The following is a 20,278-nucleotide window of genomic DNA, read 5'->3' on the forward strand; positions in this document are numbered from 1 at the left end:
CATCTGTGTTGCAGATCCCGAAAAAAGAAGTAGCCACTCAGATTCAGTTTGGTGCCTACGTCTGACATCTCGTTCAGGTCTATCAATCTGGCTGGAAACTTCATTCGGTTTTCGTCTCTTTGGCTAGAATACCTTTTAATCCTGACATTTTGACTGGGCGTACTAAAGAGGTGACTGGTGCAAGAGAGCAGAATAGAGGAAAATGATTCAGGAAATCAAAGCGTGGAGTTGAAGGATTAGACAGATGGAGTGACGCCCCCAACTTCCTCCTCCTCTTGCCTCAGGGCATGCATAGAAGTGAAGAGGAGGACATGGTCATGGTTTTTTAGCAAGAACATAGAGATGGTTAATTTCTGCCACTGGCAAAGTTTTAGATCTAAACCTGAAGAGTTGTGATCAACATTTTATGTTGGATTGGAAGCATATCCTAAAATATGCAGGAGATCCCACCTATTTGTGAGGATTATATTCTGAAACCACCTGCCAATGGCGAAATTGAAAACTTCTACTAGTTGAGACATAAAAAAGTATATTTTTGACACTCTTATCAAGCCTGAGTTATGCTGCAGTGTCTGTCACATCTTTTTACCTTGACATTTATGGCCTTAAAGGGGAACTGCACTTTTTCTGGAATTTTGCCCATCATTCACAATCATTATGTGAGCGATGAACACATATTTCGTTCCCTTTTCTGAGCATTATAACATGAGAAAATTGGTTAAAATGACCTAGCTTACATTGCTGTCATTGGGATACACCTATTACGACTATGAAGCAGCGTTGCATCATTTGATATACAGCGGGGAAAATAAGTATTGAACACGTCAACATTTCTCTCAAAAAACATATTTCTAATCGAGCTATTGACATGAAATTTTCACCAGATGTCGGCATCAACCCAAGTAATGCACACATACAAAGAAATCCAAACATTTATGTCCATAAATTAAGTTATGTGTAATAAAGTGAAATGGCACAGGGAATAAGTATTGAACACATGAAGAAAAGGAGGGGTAAAAAGGTCTGGAATGCCAAGAAAGCAGCTGGAGTTTGTCAGTATTTAGAAGGTTAACCTGTCCCCTATTAGTGCAAAGTAATATCGGCTGGTTTAGTCCTGATTAATGCCTTTTAAAAAGGTTTCTCACCAGCAAGGTGTTAGACAAGAAACATTGCATGATGGGTAAAAGCAAAGAGCTGTCCAAAGACCTACGCAGCCTTATTGTTGCAAAACACACTGAAGGCATTGGTTACAGGCGCATTTCTAAACTTCTGAAAGTTCCAGTGAGTACCATTGGGGCCATCATCCGGAAGTGGAAAGAACACGGCATTACCATAAACCAGCCACGGCCAGGTGCTCCTCGCAAGATTTCAGACAGAGGAGTCAAAACAATCATCAGAAGGGTTCTCCAACAGCCCAGGACCACTCGTGGAGAGCTTCAGAAAAACCTGGAATCAGCAGGTACCGTTGTTTCAAAGAAAACAATAAGTAATGCACTCAACCGCCATGGCCTCCATGCACGCACACCACGCAAGACTCCATTTTTGAAGAGGAAGCATGTTGAAGCTCGTTTGGAGTTTGCGACACAACATTTGGATAAACCCATGACATTCTGGGAGAACATACTCTGGTCAGATGAGACCAAAATTGAACTCTTCGGATGTCATAAGACACAACATGTTTGGAGGGAAAATGGCACTGCACATCACCCCCAAAACACCATACCAACAGTCAAGTTTGGAGGTGGGAGCATCATGGCGTGGGGCTGTTTTTCAGCATGTGGTACTGGTAGACTTCATATCATTGAAGGAATAATGACTGGAGAAAAGTATCGAGACATTCTTGATCAGAATCTGCTGTCATCTGCCAGGCTGCTGAAGATGAAAAGAGGGTGGATCTTTCAGCAAGACAACAATCCCAAGCACACAGCTTGAAAAAAGAAAATAAAGCTGCTAGAATGGCCCAGTCAATCACCAGACTTGAATCCAATTGAAAATCTTTGGAAAGAACTGAAGATCCGGGTTCACAGAAGAGACCCCCGGAACCTTGAAGATTTGAAGGCAGTTTGTGTGGATGAATGAGCCAAAATCACACCTGAGCAATGTATTCGACTGGTTTCTCCATACAGGAGGCGTCTTGAGGCTGTAATCACCAACAAAGGTTTTTGCACTAAGTATTAAATAAATTTCAGTACGCGTGTTCAATACTTATTCCCTGTGCCATTTCACTTTATTACACATAACTTAATTTATGGACATAAATGTTTGGATTTCTTTGTATGTGTGCATTACTTGGGTTGATGCCGACATCTGGTGAAAATTTCATGTCAATAGCTCGATTAGAAATATGTTTTTTGAGAGAAATGTTGACGTGTTCAATACTTATTTTCCCCGCTGTACATGCTGTGATCATGCATGCACGGTGAAGAAATATGTGTTCCTGTTTCACATGATTGTGAATGATGGGCAAAATTTCCCCAAAAAGTGCAGTTCCCCTTTAAGCGTTGTTCACACATGTATGCATTTTACCCACACAGTGATACACAATTTTACCTGCCAATGAGTAAATTAGTCGTAAATCAATGTGCAAAGCAAATTTTGAAATGTTGAAAATCTGTGGTGTGCATAATTTCCGTGAACGCACCGCAGTCTATGCCGAAACAGGGTGGGCAGTGTGTATCAAAGCATGTCTCAGCCTGTCTCATTCACATGAAGAGGTTAACTTTTCCACCACCTCTTGGAGTACGTCGGAGTGAATTCACAAGTAATTTCTGTAGCCTCTTGGATCTTCCATGTGAAGTGATACTAGTGGCCAAATCTTTGTCTTCTAGTCAGCAATTCAACATTATTGAGCAGTTGACCCCTTTAAGTTTGACGGACTGACGGACCACTTGGATTAACATATTGTGACATTGACATTGCCTAGACATTGAAATTTGCTCATGATTTTCCACACTCAGTCACAGCTGACAATATCGAAGGCTCCTGTCAGGTCAACAAAAGTGGTGCAGAAGTCAAAATTTTGTTCCTGATATTTCTCCTGCAGCTGGCATGCAGCAGACATGTCAGTGGTCTGCACGCTCTTGAAGTGACTTTCTGCGTTCAGGACTGACTAAAGGGATTCTTCAGTTATGAGACGTTCAGCTGCTTTTCATTCCCTGACTACGTAATTTGGAAGAACTTTCATTTTGGAGACACGGGCCAGCTCAAACTGCAGTAGTTGGAAGCCTTTGCTGTTACATCCACTTATGTCGTTCTTGCATTTATAACCCACAAAACATGCTGGATAACCTCCTGTTGGGAAGTGTGTGTGTGGGGGGGGGGGGTTGCCAGCATGCATTGCGGATTGTATATTAGAAGTATAGTACATGTATATTAGTGTGTATGTATTTATTTTGATGCCGGCATAGTCCCTGTGGTGCAGTTAGATTGTGTGTTCCACATGTTACTTGCTGTGTTACCCCGATGTGCTTCCTTTCAATACAGTTCCTTATTATGCTGACACTATATAATTTATTACCACATTTGTATAAATTATTAGCAGTGGTGGGTAATTATTTAGGGCCTAATTATGGAGATTACAAACACATCCACAACCTTGGTATCCTCCTGGACCCCAGCCTTTCATTTGAACCCCACATCAAAACAGTTAACCCGGACTGCATTTTTCCATCTTAAGAACATAGCCCGACTACGTCCATCACTTACTTTCTCTGCCGCTGAATCCCTGATCCATGCATTCATCACAACCAGAATCGACTACTGTAACAGTATTCTCTACGGTACACCTTCCAAAACCCTCAATAAACTACAATATATTCAGAACTCCGCTGCCCGCCTCCTCACCTCCTCCCGCTCCCGTCAACACATTACCACGGTCCTTAAAAACCTCCACTGGCTTCCCGTCCCCCAACGCATTCACTTCAAAGTTCTTCTCATTACCTACAAAGCCCTCCACGATCTGCCCCCCCCCCCCCCCCCCCCCCATATCTCACAGACCTCCTCCATCCACACAATCCCCCTTCGCTCCTCAGACTCCAACCTCCTGGCACTCCCCTGTAAGACCAAGCTCCGAACCTGGGATGACAGAGCCTTCTCCATCGCTGCCCCCACCCTCTGGAACTCTTTGCCCCATTCACTCCGTGCTTGCCCTGACCTTCCCAGTTTCAAAAAACAACTAAAAACCCACCTTTTTAAATCTGTTTTTAATGTCTAACTTTTTATATCTGACTGCTTTGCCCCGCCCCGCTTTTACTCATGTTTTAACTGTGTATAAACGAATGAATGTTGTATTTTAACGTATCTTTTACACAGTTTACTTATTTTTATTCAACTCCATTCTTCTGTAAAGTGTCTTTGAGTATTTTGAAAAGCGCTATACAAATAAAATGTATTATTATTATTATTATTATTATTATTATTACATAAGAGCGTGATTTTTCACAAATAAAAAGTACATTTTAATCAGAAATCTGCCGGGTCATGAAGGCTGAAATGCGATTATGTGGGGGATCCACTATATTATGATGCAGCCAATATTGTTTCATATTGATATTAGTTTTTTAGGCTCTTCAGCTCTCTTTTTCTGCAAATGCAATCCGAAAAGAATGTAATCACAAGCAAACAGCTGAGATATTGAGCCGCTCAACATTCAAATAGCTTAATTGGCTCTGGAGCACAGTACATGTGGTGTCAATGAGAATATCACCCCACCCAAAAGGGGAAATCCACACATTTGTAGGCTGATTTGTGAACGTAGAGTCATTATGGTGTATGTTACTTTCTTGCTGCCCAAACCCATTGGTGTGTACACTGGAGATGAGATAAGCTCTACTGGATGCCGCTGCCTGCTGATGGTGTACATATCCAATGAGACAATTGACATATGCTGTGTTTTAAATGCAGGGTCCATCGTGGTGGACGGCCATGAGCTTCACGAGGAGGACCTGAGGCTGATGTACACTTTCAACCAGAGTGGTGACTCAGCGGCGCAGTACGAAGCGCACTCTGACTCACAGGTGAATTGTCCTGTAAACAATGGAACACGACCTATGGGGAACCTTACAACCATTGGGAAATGTTATTTTATTTTGACTAATGCAACTGTTAGGCACTTTACTGGACTTCATCATGGTGCTTGAACAATTAAACTGTGAATTTTAAGTAAATGGATGGGAAGTATGTGCCGCTTATCCTCATTAGGGTGCTGGAGTCTATTCCAGCTGGCTTTGGGTGAGAGGCGAGGTACACCCTGGACTGGTTGCCAGCCAATCACAGGGCACATATAGACAACCATTCACACTTGCATTCATACCTATGGACAATTTGGAGTCGCCAATTAACCTAGCATGTTTTTGGAATGTGGGAGGAAACCGGAGTACCCGGAGAAAACCCACGCGTGCACGGGGAGAACATGCAAACTCCACACAGAGATGGCCGAGGGTGGGACTGAACTCGCTGTGAGGTCTGCGCGCTAACCACTTGTCTGCCGTGCAGCCCCCCCATGAGGAACATTTGAAATGTAACTGACACAGTCGTCATGGTGCACACACACCAACTTGCTCTTTGCAGCTACATTAAGGTTGTGTCGGAGAGAGAACAAATGACTGTATAGTGTGTCCACGTCTGACAGTCCTCTCACACACACCAACCTCCTTACCAGGAGTGCAATGCAGGAAATCATTTCTAAGCTAAGTGGAAACCAGCACGTCTGGCTTTCCCACAGGCCATCACTAATCAGTGCTCCACCAAGCGTGTATACACAAACACACACACACACACACACACACACGGAGCGCGCGACTGCACCTTAATACCAGTTTACAGAGCGGCCTTTTTAATTTGCTGCTATTCTCGTTCACTCTCTTTCCCTCTCCATCTCCCATCTGTCTATCGTGCTCTCGGCTCAGTGTTGCCTTCACCCGCCGTAATTTCTGTCCATACCCACACTACCGTGACACACTCGAGTCTCTTTCTCAGAGATTGCATAAAAACGATGAATCTAGCATTTAGTATCTTCCTGTGCCTTTCACACAGAATCTAGGGAATATTGGTGCGACTGGGCAGTATCCATACATACAAAAGCTAAGGCTATATAGGAAATATTGTACTGTTTTGAACATAAGACTAGAAGAAAGTCTGAAAAAGACAGATCATATATAAAAATGTATCCATGCAAACGTACAGAGTTCTTCCTGTCACTTACACACACACACACACACACACGCACACCGGTGACCTGGAGAACCACGCAAAAACGTATGGAAACGCCCAGGCAAGTTGATATTTGACTTTGTTTGTTTGTTTCGGATTTTTCCTGATTTCACAAATTTTGAAATGATATACTCTATGATTGGCTCAAACTGTTGGAACCAATGCGCTGCTGAATTCTTGTCGCTCGTCACCAACAATCTATCGTTCTCTCGCCCTCTTCTCCCGGCTGTGCTGAACAGGTGCTGGTGCTGTTGGATGTCAGTCCGGATCAGTCCATGGTGGATGAGGGCGTGGCCAGGGAGGTCATCAACCGTGTTCAGAAACTACGCAAAAAGGTGAGGCGGCTTTATTTAAGGACCACACCTCACCTTGGAAACTAATTATGACACACACTCCACTTGGATATTGCCATCTGGTGCTTTATGAATGGCTTCAGGTTGAGTTATTAGTACAATGATAACATGTGATAACATCTGACACTGTCAGATTTAACAGCAAAGCTAAAATTATATATTTTTTCCCATAAGTAATTAATTCAATTAATCTGTTCCATAAAGCCAAACATGCTAAAGGGGACCTATTATGGCAATGTTTCTGCCGTGTATTGAGTTGTGGGCTCTCTATAGAGCAGCTACACATAACACGCAAATATTATTATATTATTATTATACTATTCCAGCTGTATTTCTTTGGATTTCCAAAACTGTTTGTTTTAATTCATTCCACCCAAGGCCCTCATCCGGGCGCACCCACTCTGCTGTGATTGGTCACACTCCCAAACGCTCCCGAGGACTTCTGGACTACAGCCGAACCCAACTTTTAAAATTTTGTCACTATAGAAGTTCATAATAAATGAATAAACCCTTTAGAGAGCTTCTTGAAAAGTGGTTAGGAGCTATTGGTAGCTCATGAGCTACTGGCTGGCGACCCCTGACTTACTGTATGAAGTCAAGAGGGGTAATGTATAGGTCCGTGTTTACTAAGTGCATCAATACTGTAAATTTGGTAGTTTAAATGAATAAATATTTAATTTTTAAGACTTTATTAGAATCCTACTTCACCGAAATTCACTATCACATTGGCACCAATTAACCATGATATCAGGAATTACTGTATCAGTTAAGCAGAAAGACATAACCATGCGATGTTCTAACCATACAATCATTTTTGGATCAAAAATTTGCATACTGAATGTGAATGTGAATGCTGAATCATGAATATGTGGGCATTCACCATATATTCATTCATTCATTCATTTTCTACCGCTTTTTCCTCACGGGGTCGTGGGGGGTGCCGGAGCCTATCCCAGCTGTCTTCGGGCGAGAAGCGGGGTACACCCTGGACTGGTCGCCAGCCAATCACAGGGCACATATAGACAAACAACCATTCACACTCACATTCATACCTATGGACAATTTGGAGTTTTTGGAATGTGGAGGAAACCGGAGTACCCGGAGAAAACCCACGCATGCACGGGGAGAACATGCAAACTCCACACAGAGATGGCCGAGGGCGGAATTGAACCCTGGTCTCCTAGCTGTGAGGTCTGCGCGCTAACCACTCGACCGCTGTGCCGCCTCTCCGCCATATATATGAATTCAAATTTTTGCAATGCCTAGTTGAGTGTGTGTGGTGAATTGTCAAAGTTCAAATGAAGTAAGCATGATCACTTGGAAGTAAACACACACTAAATTGGTTGCATAATTAAAGCAAATATTCACTTTCAAGCCTACAATTTCCATCCAGCATAAACTGAGGGGTTGTTTGTTTTTTTTCCCCCTGCTTTGATGCACTCCCCCCAACACAAGTTCATTTTCACGGCTCTCATGCTAATTTGATCGGTTGTGGAATCTTTCCATTGCCGTGTCACAGTTAGACGTTTTTCTCTCCATCGTAAGGCAGGATTAATGGCAGCTTAATTACAGTCTGGCCCCTTTCAGATTCTAGCACTGGAGCTTTGAAGTGCTCTACGAAGTAAAGACGGATTAGCCAGCAGCCTCTTGTTTTTTCAAGAAACAAACAAGTTTTTTTTTTTTTCCGTCCGTGCAGTAGTTGTAGTAGCAGCAGCAGCAGTGGCGTTGTTGGCTGGATCCCGGCCAAGCTGCATTCCAACTCTTATTTCAAACCCCGATCTGTGAGGAATTTTCCACCGCGGGGATGGGAATTAATTTACAAGCGTTCATTGACATGTTGGTTAGTCCTGCGGTCTGTTTGTGTGCATGTACAGTGTTGTTAGGAGCTTATGAAAGGGTGAGAAGCAGGTCAACCCATTCTTCGTCAGGATCCTCTGCTAACTGGAGTTCTGTCTGTTTTTATCTACACACATGTGCACACACACACACACAATCAAGTGGTAGCCCCCATCAGCAGTGGGTCATCGCCTTGACTTGGCAGCAAAAGCCTATAAACCTTCCTCCATTGATTGAATGCTCCTCTGTATCTAACTTTATTCCTCTGCCCTTGAGCCGCATACTGCAATTGTAGTTTGTGTGTGTGAGTGTGTACGTGGATGTGTTGTGTGTGTTACAGTCATGAAACTGCATCGGTCTGCACATGTAGAGTGTGGCAGGGTAAGATGAAATCAATGAATCAGTGGTTTTCAGCGTGTCAAGGTTCATCCAATAAATAAAGACAGCTCTACACAAAAATTCTCACACTCTATTTTTCTTTCAAATCCCACCCTCACATCCTCATCATGTTAATCCCTTCATCCTTACCTTCCTCCCTGCAGGTAACTGCTTCCTCCAGATTTAGTCTAGTTAAAAAATACCTGCTGCTTAATTTTCTAATCAGAAAACACACTTACTAAACATCAAATCAGGTGAACAGCCTTATTGCCTGCCTTATTGTCTGTTTCATCTCACCCAGGGCCATTTGGTGCCATCTGATGAGATAACGGTGTACTACCGCTGTCAGCCAGAGGGGGAGTACTTGGACTCTGTGATCAAGGCTCACACCGACTTTATTCTGGCAACGACGAAAGCTCCCCTTGTGAGCTACCCTGTGCCCAAGACTGCTGGCGTCATCATTGCAGAAAAGACGCAGGTATGAGTGCAAGTGTTGCCTCAAAAGACTTTGGCTTTTTTGTGGTGCCTTATTGATGGCAAGGAAGAAAAGTACGATGCTGAGCATAAATTAGGTGCTATACAGACAATGGAACCTCCTACAATTTGGACTTAAATCACAATTTTTGGGGAGAAACATGCCTCCAATTACATACACATGATTTAATCTGGTAGAAGTGATATGCATACACAACACCAGTGGTTCTCAAACTTTTTACAATGGCGTACCTCTTCGGACATTTGACCTGAAGCCATGTACCCCCTACTTCTGCACACTTAAAAAACATAAACCTTTTTTTGTGTTAATTAACTTGAAATATTGAACATAATTAATTTTCTAGTAATTCCGGGTATTAAATGTGTATTTTGCATGGTCACATTTTTATAAAGTTTCACATGAGCAAAGATAACTAGAATCATCCTACATATCTTTTGTCCCAGTTTGATTTTGGCATCCTTCCATATGAATGGATTGAATTTCTGCATCACTTTGTCTGCCATTCACGATGCCTATGGTTTAAGTCTGCATATTAATTTTATACCAAATAAAGGGGAATGTTCACAACATTCACAATAAAATAGTTGCTAAAGTTAACAAAAATAAACATGCACAAACGATAAAGTCAATTTTTTGAGGGAATCCCCACTCACAGGGACAACATACAGTATCCTGAAGTCAAAAAATACCCGACATTATCATTCAGTATCAGGCATCTTGAAAAGGTGAACCATTTTAATTAAATTCTGTGTTATTACACAGTGGTAAACTTATTTGGACATTTTATAATGGCAATAATATAATATTTAATCCTCTTGACATTGTTTTGAAATCACAATGACATGAAAGTTAATTGTGTTTAACATTGGAGGTTCAACTGTATTAGGAAAGAGACATGTAAGTGTCAGAATATACTGAATTGTGTGTGTTTTTTTCCCCCTCCCTCTCCTTGGCCATGTTTGGTGCAGCTGAAGGGCTCGGACTTGGAGCTAACGATTGTAAAGGGATCTTCGGCACAGCGGGCTCCTTTGAACGGTCCAGCTTGTGCTTACGTCAACCTCAGAGTGACAGTCAAGGGCAATGAACAAGGTATAACATGACCAGGGTTCAATCCCACCCTTGGCCATCTCTGTGTGGAGTTTGCATGTTCTCCTCGTGCATGCGTGGGTTTTCTCCGGGTACTCCAGTTTCCTCCCACATTCCAAAAACATGCTAGGTTAATTGGCGACTCCAAATTGTCCATAGTTATGAATGTATGAATAGGTATGAATGAGTGTGAATGGTTGTTTGTCTATATGTGCCCTGTAATTGGCTGGCGACCAGTCCAGGGTGTACCCCGCCTCTTGCCCAAAGACAGCTGGGATAGGCTCCAGCACCGCCACGACCCTTGTGAGGAAAAGCGGTAGAAAATGAGTGAATCCTACTTCAAGGAAGTTCATTTATCGTGGTTGAGTCTGGAACCAATTAACTGGATAAATGTGAGATGACTGTATAGCCTACATGACTGCTTTCCTGTTCAGAAGGGGTGGTGCTGCTGGAGAACCCCAAAGGTGATAACGGTCTGGATGTGGACAAGCTGAAAAGAGTGTGCAGCAACATCTTTGGAACCAACAATGTCAAGCTTAAACTCTTTAACGATGGAAAAGGTGAACACTTTTTTTTTTTTTGTGGAATTTTGTTTCATTTGTCACACGATTCCATATTTATACATAAACCGCATTTGCATGTACAAAAATGCTAATATGTAGTGTTAATTTTCTCTCCACAGAGTTGACCAACAAAACAGACCTGTTAACCCTGACTGGCAAAACCTTGTTGGTGTCGACAGACTCCTCAAGCCCCGGCTCCGCCCCCACCATCAGCGCCCTCTTGTGTCCTTACGTGAACCTGGTTCTCTGCAATGCACGGCCAGCTGGTAAGAGAAGACACAAAAACACAAACAGTCAAAAGTTAAAGCAGTCATCTTGCTCGTGTCATACAATGGGCAGTTCAGGCATTGACCGCCATCATGAATGATGTCACAAAAGACCTTTCCAAGTTGTAGCGATTCTCTTTTAGCACAGTGGTGTCCAAATCTTGTCCACGTGGGGTTGCATAAAAATGGAGGAAGAAGAAAAAATGGATGGAGATTTAGTGTTGTATTGTTCCCAAATCTTTCATGATGGTGACAGTTTGACCCTGGAACAGATCATTTCTATTTTCATTGTTTCTAAAGGACACAAATTGTTAAATTATAGCACCTCTTTCTGGTCCGCTATATCAATGTTGTCATTTGTAGACTCATTAGTTAAGTGTGTCTCCCTCCTTGCCTCCTGCAGAGTGCCAAACAGGAGAAGTGGGCACCCTCCTGCTGGTCAACCCAGTGGGCCAGAATGGGCTTGACTACTCGGGCATGCTGTCGGAGGTCGCCAAGGTGTTTGGCCTCCGCGGTAGACGGCTCAGACTCTACTTGGACCAGGAGCTCAGTCAGGGTAAGACGCAAACATGACTGCTTTTTGCTATCTACTTAGGTCACAGTTTATAAATTGCACCCATTCAGCAACAGTGGTGAGGGAAATCACGATGTTAGTGTTATATGTTATATTGTATACTTACACTTAATCTTGATAGATTAGCATTAGTGGTGTAACAGTACGCCATCAACAAGGGTCTGTACTTACCTGGGTTTTTTGTTGTCACGGTTGCTTTTTTGCACAGGGAACATAATGCAAAACATAAAACCGCTTTGATTTTTTTTAAATGTAAACAACTTTAATGATTAAAAATACAATGAATTACTGGCAAGTAATTAATTATCCAATAATTAAAATTCTCAAATTAAAAAGTAAAGATAAAAGAATATACAGTGGTGTGAAAGAGCATTTGCCCTCTTCCTGATTTCTTATTGTTTTGCACGTTTGTCATGCATGTCAGCAAACAAATTTAAATATTAGTTAATGACAACACAAAATACAGTTTTTAAATGAAACTTCTTATCATAATGGTGGGGAAAATCCAAACCTTGTATGGCCCTGTGTAAAAAATATATATATTTTTTTTTAAGTGATTGCCCCCTAAAAAAAATAACAGGTTGAGCCACTCTCTGTAGCAACAACTGCAATGAAGCATTTGCCACAACTTTCAGTGAGTCTCTTGTGGAGAAATTTTGGCCCACTCGTTTTTGCAGAATTGTTGTAATTCAGCCACATTGGAGGGTTTTCCCAGCACGAACCAACTTTTTAAGGTCATGCTACAGCATCTAAATAGGATTCAAGGCAGGACTTGTACTAGGCCAGGGGTCGGCAACCCACGGCTCCAGAGCCGCATGTGGCTCCCTTCACAATGCTGAAGTATTTTATTTATTTATTTTTTTTTACGCGCAGATGGGTAAAATGTGCATTTTTGGAATGAGTTTGTAAAAAATTTACATTTCTGTGAGTCCTTGAATGAATTCTGAGTTCTGAATGAATGAGTTCTGACTAGTGATAGGATGGGCTTGAGGAATGGAGGGGAAGCGGGTGTTTGGCTGCCTACTTTGGTTGGGATGTTACTGGTCTTCCCCCGACGTGGTAAACTAACCATGAATATACCCGCCCTCAGCCACCTCCCACCCACCTAAAAGGAGCATTGGAGTTTTTAATTCTGCATGGGCAGATGCCTTTGTCTTCTCTGCTTTTCTGGCTTCCATTTATGTTTCACATGTGGTGAGAAACAACAGGAAATGCTTTAGATGTTCTGAAAAGTTGTCACACGAAGGGCTCTCAGGCGAGCGACCACATCTCATTGATGGGTGCCACACACAGGAGGTAACATACGTCGCCTCTAGCCATTAATTTCAACAGAATCTTTGTGACAGGGTGATTATTGTGAGTCTCGGTCCAGCCAAGTGACACAGGAAGTACATGCTTGTGCATGTCGTCATGCACATACTGGCTTGCAAACCGCGACGCGACCCCTAGATAGCTGACAAGGACCAATCAGCAGGAGTTTTATTTGACCGAGCAATGAGCGGACAGGATGCCAGGTTCTCACAGGTTAAATTTCCTGGAGCTATTTCAGGCTGCAGTTGTTGTGGGGTCTTTTGTAACCGCATGGATGAGTTGTTGCTGCGCTCCTGGGGTAATTTTGATTGGATGGCCACTCCTGGGGAGCTCCACATACATTTTTGCCATTTGTGGAGAATGGCTCTCACTGTGGTTTGCTGGAGTCCTAAAACAATACAAATGGCTTTATAACCTTTTCCAGACTGGTAGATCTCCATTAATCTCACTAATCACTTTTTCATGTAGGTTTGTTTTTTTTTCCTCCCTTAATAATAAAAAGTTTCATTTAAAAACTGTATTTTGTGTTCAGTTGTGTTGTCATTGACCAATATTTAAATCTGTATGATGATCTGAAACATGCAAAAAAAAATGGTCACCTTCTTCAGTGGAGCATTTTTACCTGAACATTAACATGTCTTTCCTGTGTTATGGATACAATTAAGATTGTTAACCATGTCACTGTTGTGCCTTTTTCTTTCAGCTGTGCCGGCTGATTCGCCAGTAAAATCTCTGGACACCAAAACTCTCTTTGTGCGAGTTCTTCCAACCACGGCAGAATCGTAGAATCCCCCCACCTCACCAGTTACTCATATACATATTCATCGTGGTTACCACACAGTTTTTTTAAATCCAAAAATCCAAATAATCATGTGTGTACATACACTACCAATTTGTGAGACTCCTGCTCACTAAGAAGCACACAGTTAAAGATCTTTGTGTTTTTTTTCCCACTGTGGAGATAGGTGAGGCTGCAGAGTCATTATGACTGTGGCAATCAGGGAGAACCATTTTATCCCATTTTGTACACACACACACACACACACACACACACACCATGTTAGTATTTAACAGATAAACCTTTCATTGCTTTCTAAATCCTCGTTTGAAAGTTGAAATTACATTTTTGGGCCGCTGAGCTTTCGGGACTGTGTGGAATATGCTGCTTTCACTGACAATTGGAATAAATCAATGGTGATGAAAAATTAGCTTTTTCCAAAAAATTATTATTAATTCCTCTTCCACATTTTCTTTCAGGCTTGTTCAAGGAGAGCCCGTCTGGTCCTGCAGCTTAACCTCATTTGCTCTTGTAGTTTATCTGCTCTCCCGAAGACACTTATTGTTCCCATTTTCTTTGCGTTACTTTCTTTCATTGCAAGGTCAGCCATTAAAGGCAACAAAGGGGATTAAAATGGCGGTAATGAGGTAGCAGAGGGAAAAAAAAAAAAAACATCCCACACACGGCTACAACCACCACCACCACCTACCTGCAACACAACATTAAGACTTAGTGTAGCTATTAAAAGCACTTTAATACCTAGCTAAATATAACATCTCATATATATTGATATGTTAGTATGTTGTGGGTGGTGTTCCCACAGTATGTCAATATTGTACAGCAAAACCTGAAAAGGGATACGCTGTTTGATGTTAATCTACACGAGCTAGATTTGCCTTTTTTGAGTCACTAAGCCAGCAACACTGAATACCGTCTTGCTACGTTTTGTTATTCTCTGCCAGACCTGGCTAAATGAGATGTGTTAAAAGGTCAAGTGACAAGCTTAACACTGTGTTAATGAGTGAGAGAATGGATGGGGAAACACTGTCTTCTCAGAGTACAATACTATAATACTATACGAAGTAAACCTGGATATACGTTAGAGTCGGGGGTGTACAGCTTGGATAGCAGTATACCATAAATTTCAGGTGTATAAGCTCTACACATTAAATGTGGAGGAAAAACTGATTTGTCCTTATAAGATGTATTAACATCATAAAGTGGCATATTTTCTGTATGTTCTCCATAAATAAACATGCCTTGCCTATTTGATAGCGACCAATGATCGGCACAAGTCTAGTGCTTATGTCTCATCAAACAGAAGCAGTAACATTACTGACACCTAGTGACCAGTGCTAAATATCATACTAAATATCATAACATCTTTTAATGTGTCTTCTGAATGCCTTATTTTTGTACTTTACTTAATTTAGTCATTTTTATGCTGGAATATGCAATTTAGACATACATAACATTTACTTAATAGGTTTATTCAATGGTTGTTTGTCTATATGTGCCCTGTGATTGGCTGGCGACCAGTTCAGGGTGTACCCCCCCTCTCGCCCGAAGTCAGCTGGGATAGGCTTGAGGCTTTATTCGACCATGACAAAGCACGATATATTAATATATTTTTGAGAAATATATATATATATATATATATATATATATATTAGGGTGCATCAAAGTTGAATGGGAAATTTTAAATTCATAATTTGGCTGGAATTCCATTTTTTTTTCTAATGAACATAAAAATGTCTTTTGCAAATTTTGAGGAAATCCATTGAGATTTAGGGGTGCCACCTCGCACACAAACTTTTGTAAAATATCTGAAAATGTGCAATTTCTAGTCTCATTGCCAAAAAGTTGACCTGGAAATGTTGAGTACAATGAACTTATATTATATGACTACAAATCATTCAAATTACAAAGACAAAATCACAAATTTGGTAGTAATATGTAATAGGAGTATAAATACCAACTAAAACAAAGATCACCTCAGAGTTCTTGAGCTGCATTCTTTGCTGACCTCAAATCTCCATGGCGACCATTGAACTGTTCACCACTTTATTCCACAAAAACAAATGTATGGTGGCACCCCTAAATCATGTATTGGAAAATTATTTTGTATGTGTTGTTTCTACATATATTGGAACACTTTTAGTACCCAGCCATATCAAAATTCAATAATTGTTTTTTGATGCACCCTAATATATATATATATATTTGAGAAATACATTTTGAGAGCGAAGCCTTAAAATTAGAACTGAATTCGAAGGGATTACTATACTGCTAGACAAGCTGTACACAAAGGACGCTGAAGTATAGCTAAGTTTCTTTTCTATCCTTGAGAAGATATACGGTCATAAAGTTAGCCTAGCCATTGTTGGGAGTTGGGTACATACTGTATATTTCCAAACACATTTTTAGTCCACTAATAGGTGTCGTAAAGTTTGGGATAATTTAGCAGAATTAAAAAAAAATGAGAATGTGGACTTGGAAAAACAAAAGGTCACATTTGAATTTGCAGAACACAGCATTTGGGACACAAGCACTGTTGCACTGTTAAAAAGTGGAATAGGTCACATTTGTCTCTTTGTTATACCCATGACATTCTCTAACAAAGTAGTCGACCTTGAAGAAGAAACACGACTGACTGACTGGAGAGCGTGTGTTATTGATGAGAACCGATGGCCCTCGGTTGGGGACGTAGAATCCCTCGCCTGCTTTAGTACATTAACATGACATCAATTTGCTGCTGATTTGCATACAAATGGGCCACGTAACTGCACTATTAAATTCAACACCTATCATCAGTATTAGTACCAATAGTGGTGTGTTCATCCAGATCTGCTGACTGCAGCGCCCACCCGCTTGCCTCCAACCTGCCTCACCCTTTTAAACAAGAGCAATTAACAATTTCAGCATAATTCATTATTCTGCAGGCCTCTCTTTTACTTTACAGCAAAGTGCTAAAGTACTGCTTGCTATGCGGTATCCTGTGCTGGTGACGCTGTAGATATAAACCGGTGCTTCTGGGGGTGCTAATTTGCATAGTTGGCTATGGCCCTTGTGCATGTAATAGTAACAGAGGCAGTAGGAGGGAGGAATACAGTTGTGGGAGAGAAGAAAGTAAAAGTACATGAAAAGCAAAACAAGTATATTTAGAAATACTAATTAACTCTAGTCTGCTTATTTTAGACTAGGGTTCGATTCCACCCTCGGCCAATCTCTGGTTCCGATTTCCTCCCACATTCCAAAAACATGCTAGGTTAATTGGCGACTCCAAATTGTCCATAGGTATGAATGTGAGTGTGAATGGTTGTTTGTCTATATGTGTCCTGTGATTGGCTGGCGACCAGTCCAGGGTGTACCCCGCTCCAGTACCCCCCCCCCCCCAACCCTTGTGAGGAAAAGTGGTAGAAAATGAATGTTGCTTCTTTTTGTTCATTTTGATTTTAAACGCTAGCCACCTCAAATGTGTGCATGATTTGCAGTATAAGTTAAGGTGTGACAAAAATGCCCTAAAAGTGTATTAATATAACTTAAATCTCACTATGGTTTTGGAATTTCCTACTCTCTGTACCAAGCTAATACAGTAATCCCTCCTTTATTGCGTTAATTTGTTCCAGACTATAAGTGAAATTCACTGATAGAAAACCTAAATGAGATTTTTGCCATCATTAGAGCCTCTAGACATTAAATAACACATCTATAGTCGTCTTCATATTACCCAATATAATAGATATGATCAGAGGAAAAAAGCCATTTTAACACAAAAAAATAAGACTCCTGCTGTGTCTTTCAATAAATGTCTTACAGGCATGTGGACAGGAAATGACGTTGGGCATTTAGTTAAGTTTTAGCTGAAGTACAGCCACAACAGTAGCTAGCCCCTGTTATGATGATGACTTATCCTGTTATTATTGTGCCATTTATGGGGTAAGTATAAAATAATTGTTGCCGATCAAGTCTAGTGAATGGTACTACTGACAATTAGTGGCAAGACTAGATAGTTAAACTTAAACTGTAGTTGTATTCTAGTTTATTTGGAACATTTTTATGCTTGAAAATGCTTAGGGCTAAGCATACATACTATATGCTTAAATGTGCATTTTTTGAACTTATAATAGAACGTCAACCACAAAACAGCAGTCATTAATTTTTCTAAAACCTGTTATAGAGTGAGGGAGCGATGTTTAAACTGCAATGGAGAGAGAGAGACGACTGCATATGTGGTGAAAGTATATATCTTTATTCTACCATTGTTTCTGTAGCCTTACGTGAAAATTCCTAGCGTAATAAACGTGCATTTCCAACTCATAGACACATGGAAAAGACACTTCCCCGTCCGTTGTCACTAGACCAGTGCGTGGTGCGTTCAGGGATACTCCGTACATTACAACTATATTTTTGTATGTGTGGTCTACATAAAAACACGAACAAAACTACAAACATTTTTTTTATCAGAGTAATGTACTGTACCTACAATGTGCTGCACTTAAATATGGTAAGTAATCCTACATAATACACCGACACACAAGAAAATTACGTGTTGTTATTGAACGCGCCCCTTGTGGCTCATAATAAAAGGGTTAATGTGTGATTCAAATGTTCTATTATTGGAGAGACTAGTGTGAGGCAAATAGATTTTCAGATTTTGAATGTAACTTTCTGTTCGTTGGGATCTGTAAATACATATTTAATACATAGTATATATAACTGTTAATAATAATTTATGTTTATAAAATACAGCAACATGTGCATGTTTCACATGCACAGTGGGATATGGTGATGGATTAATTTGAAAACTGACAGCTCTGCTTTTTAAGTTTGGAAAAATGGGAAAGGACTACAAATATGTCTGCTGTTCTACCATTTATTCAATGTTACTTCCTGTGTTACAGTAGTTAGGAATTTATTTAGGCTTAACATTCCTGGTACGTATGAAGCACAGCAGCTCTATTCTGTGAGTGAGGTGGGGGTCACCTAAGTTCCCCCCATGCTGTTGTACTAGTCAGCGTCCACAGAGCAAAAGGATGTCACAGCACAGTACCAGTCAAATGTAGAGAGAGCCTTTCTTATGTTATTCAAGAAGGTGCGTTTGAACCCCTGACTGCTATAATGTTTGGTTCTGACTATTAATAGCAATAATTGAACACTGCACACTGTACCCACAGGGGTGGGTGTGGGGGGGCTTCCATGCATGACTGCGTGTGTGTGTGTGTGTACAAGTGTGTTTGAATGTTTTGGGGGTGCAGTCTATTTAGAGCTCAGCCTGTGGGAGATGCCTCAGTCGTAAGAGAGGGGCAGGAGGGCGTGGGAAGACCTCCATGCTGCCTCCTGTGTCAGTAGTGTGTGTTTGTGTGTGTGTTTCTTTATTGTCATGCACAAACCGTAAGTGAATATTTCTGGTATATTATCCCTACTTGTGTTCTTTTAGTCTTAAAACAAGGGTGTCCAAAGTGTGGCGCACAGCTGATTTTTTAAATTGGTCCGCGCTACATTCTAAAACTAGAGAAGCATTTGAGAGAACGCAGACCTCCGCCAAGCACCATAATCCCCCTCTCCGATCCTCCCATATCGTGGTTCACACCAAAATGGTAATTTTTTTAGATCAGTCTTTGATATTTTGGACAACCTTTTGGAAACTACAGATCAATGCCGGAGCTGTGCTTGCGCTGCACAACAACAACAAAAAAAACAGCAGTAATTTTCCAAGAATAATGTCAAAATATTAAAAGAAAAAAGTTGTAATGTAGCCATTTGTAATGTGAGAAAACGTTTTTACCAGAATAACGAAATAAACATTTATGAAAGTCAAATATTATGGCTATAAAGTCATAATTACAAAAAAAATTGAAATAGTTTGAAGTAAAAAAACAGTCGGACTGAATAAACAGCTGGAATTTTACAAGAATAAAATCAAAATATTATGAGAAATGTTAAAAAGTTGTAGTTTGATGCGAATAAACTTGTAATATTATGAGAAAAATAATGTCATTTTATTACCATTGAGTTGAAATATTAAAAAAAATTAAGTTACAAAATTATGAGACAAAAAACTAAATCAAAGTTGTAATTTATGGAAAATTAGATTATATATAAAGTGTATATATATAAAGTAAGGAGATCGGGTAGACCTGGGTTTGATTCCCTGCTACGACATCTCTGTGTGGAGTTTGCAGTGTAGAATCAGAGTCAGAATGCCCTTTATTGTCATTTTACATTAATATATGGCTGCATGGCGATAGAGTGGTTAGCATGCAGGCCTCACAGCTAGAAGACCCGAGTTCAATTCCATCTCTATGTGGAGTTTGCATGTTCTCCCCGTGCATGCGTGGGTTTTCTAAAGGTACTCCAGTTTCCTCCCACATTCCAAAAACATGCTAGGTTAATTGGCGACTCCAAATTGTCCATAGGTATGAAT

General features: G+C 40.8%; 1 protein-coding gene across 2 annotated transcripts in view; it reads left to right on the plus strand.

The window, feature by feature from the left end:
- The window catches only part of iars1 (isoleucyl-tRNA synthetase 1), a 47,976-nt gene extending 33,859 nt beyond the window's left edge, over positions 1-14,117 (plus strand). For both annotated transcript variants that reach the window (XM_058055051.2, XM_078798608.1), the window contains exons 27-34: positions 4,903-5,015; positions 6,450-6,545; positions 9,079-9,255; positions 10,242-10,362; positions 10,794-10,919; positions 11,042-11,188; positions 11,592-11,744; positions 13,777-14,117. In XM_058055051.2, the coding sequence (XP_057911034.2) occupies positions 4,903-5,015; positions 6,450-6,545; positions 9,079-9,255; positions 10,242-10,362; positions 10,794-10,919; positions 11,042-11,188; positions 11,592-11,744; positions 13,777-13,859 (1,016 nt within the window). In that variant the 3' untranslated portion in view covers positions 13,860-14,117. The remainder of the gene's footprint in view (positions 1-4,902; positions 5,016-6,449; positions 6,546-9,078; positions 9,256-10,241; positions 10,363-10,793; positions 10,920-11,041; positions 11,189-11,591; positions 11,745-13,776) is intronic.
- The last annotated feature ends 6,161 nt before the right edge of the window (positions 14,118-20,278 follow it).

The sequence above is a fragment of the Doryrhamphus excisus genome, linkage group LG18 (assembly GCF_037039965.1).
Source record: "Doryrhamphus excisus strain RoL-2023G ecotype Guam linkage group LG18, RoL_Dexc_Guam_v1.1, whole genome shotgun sequence".
NCBI lineage: Eukaryota > Metazoa > Chordata > Actinopteri > Syngnathiformes > Syngnathidae > Doryrhamphus > Doryrhamphus excisus.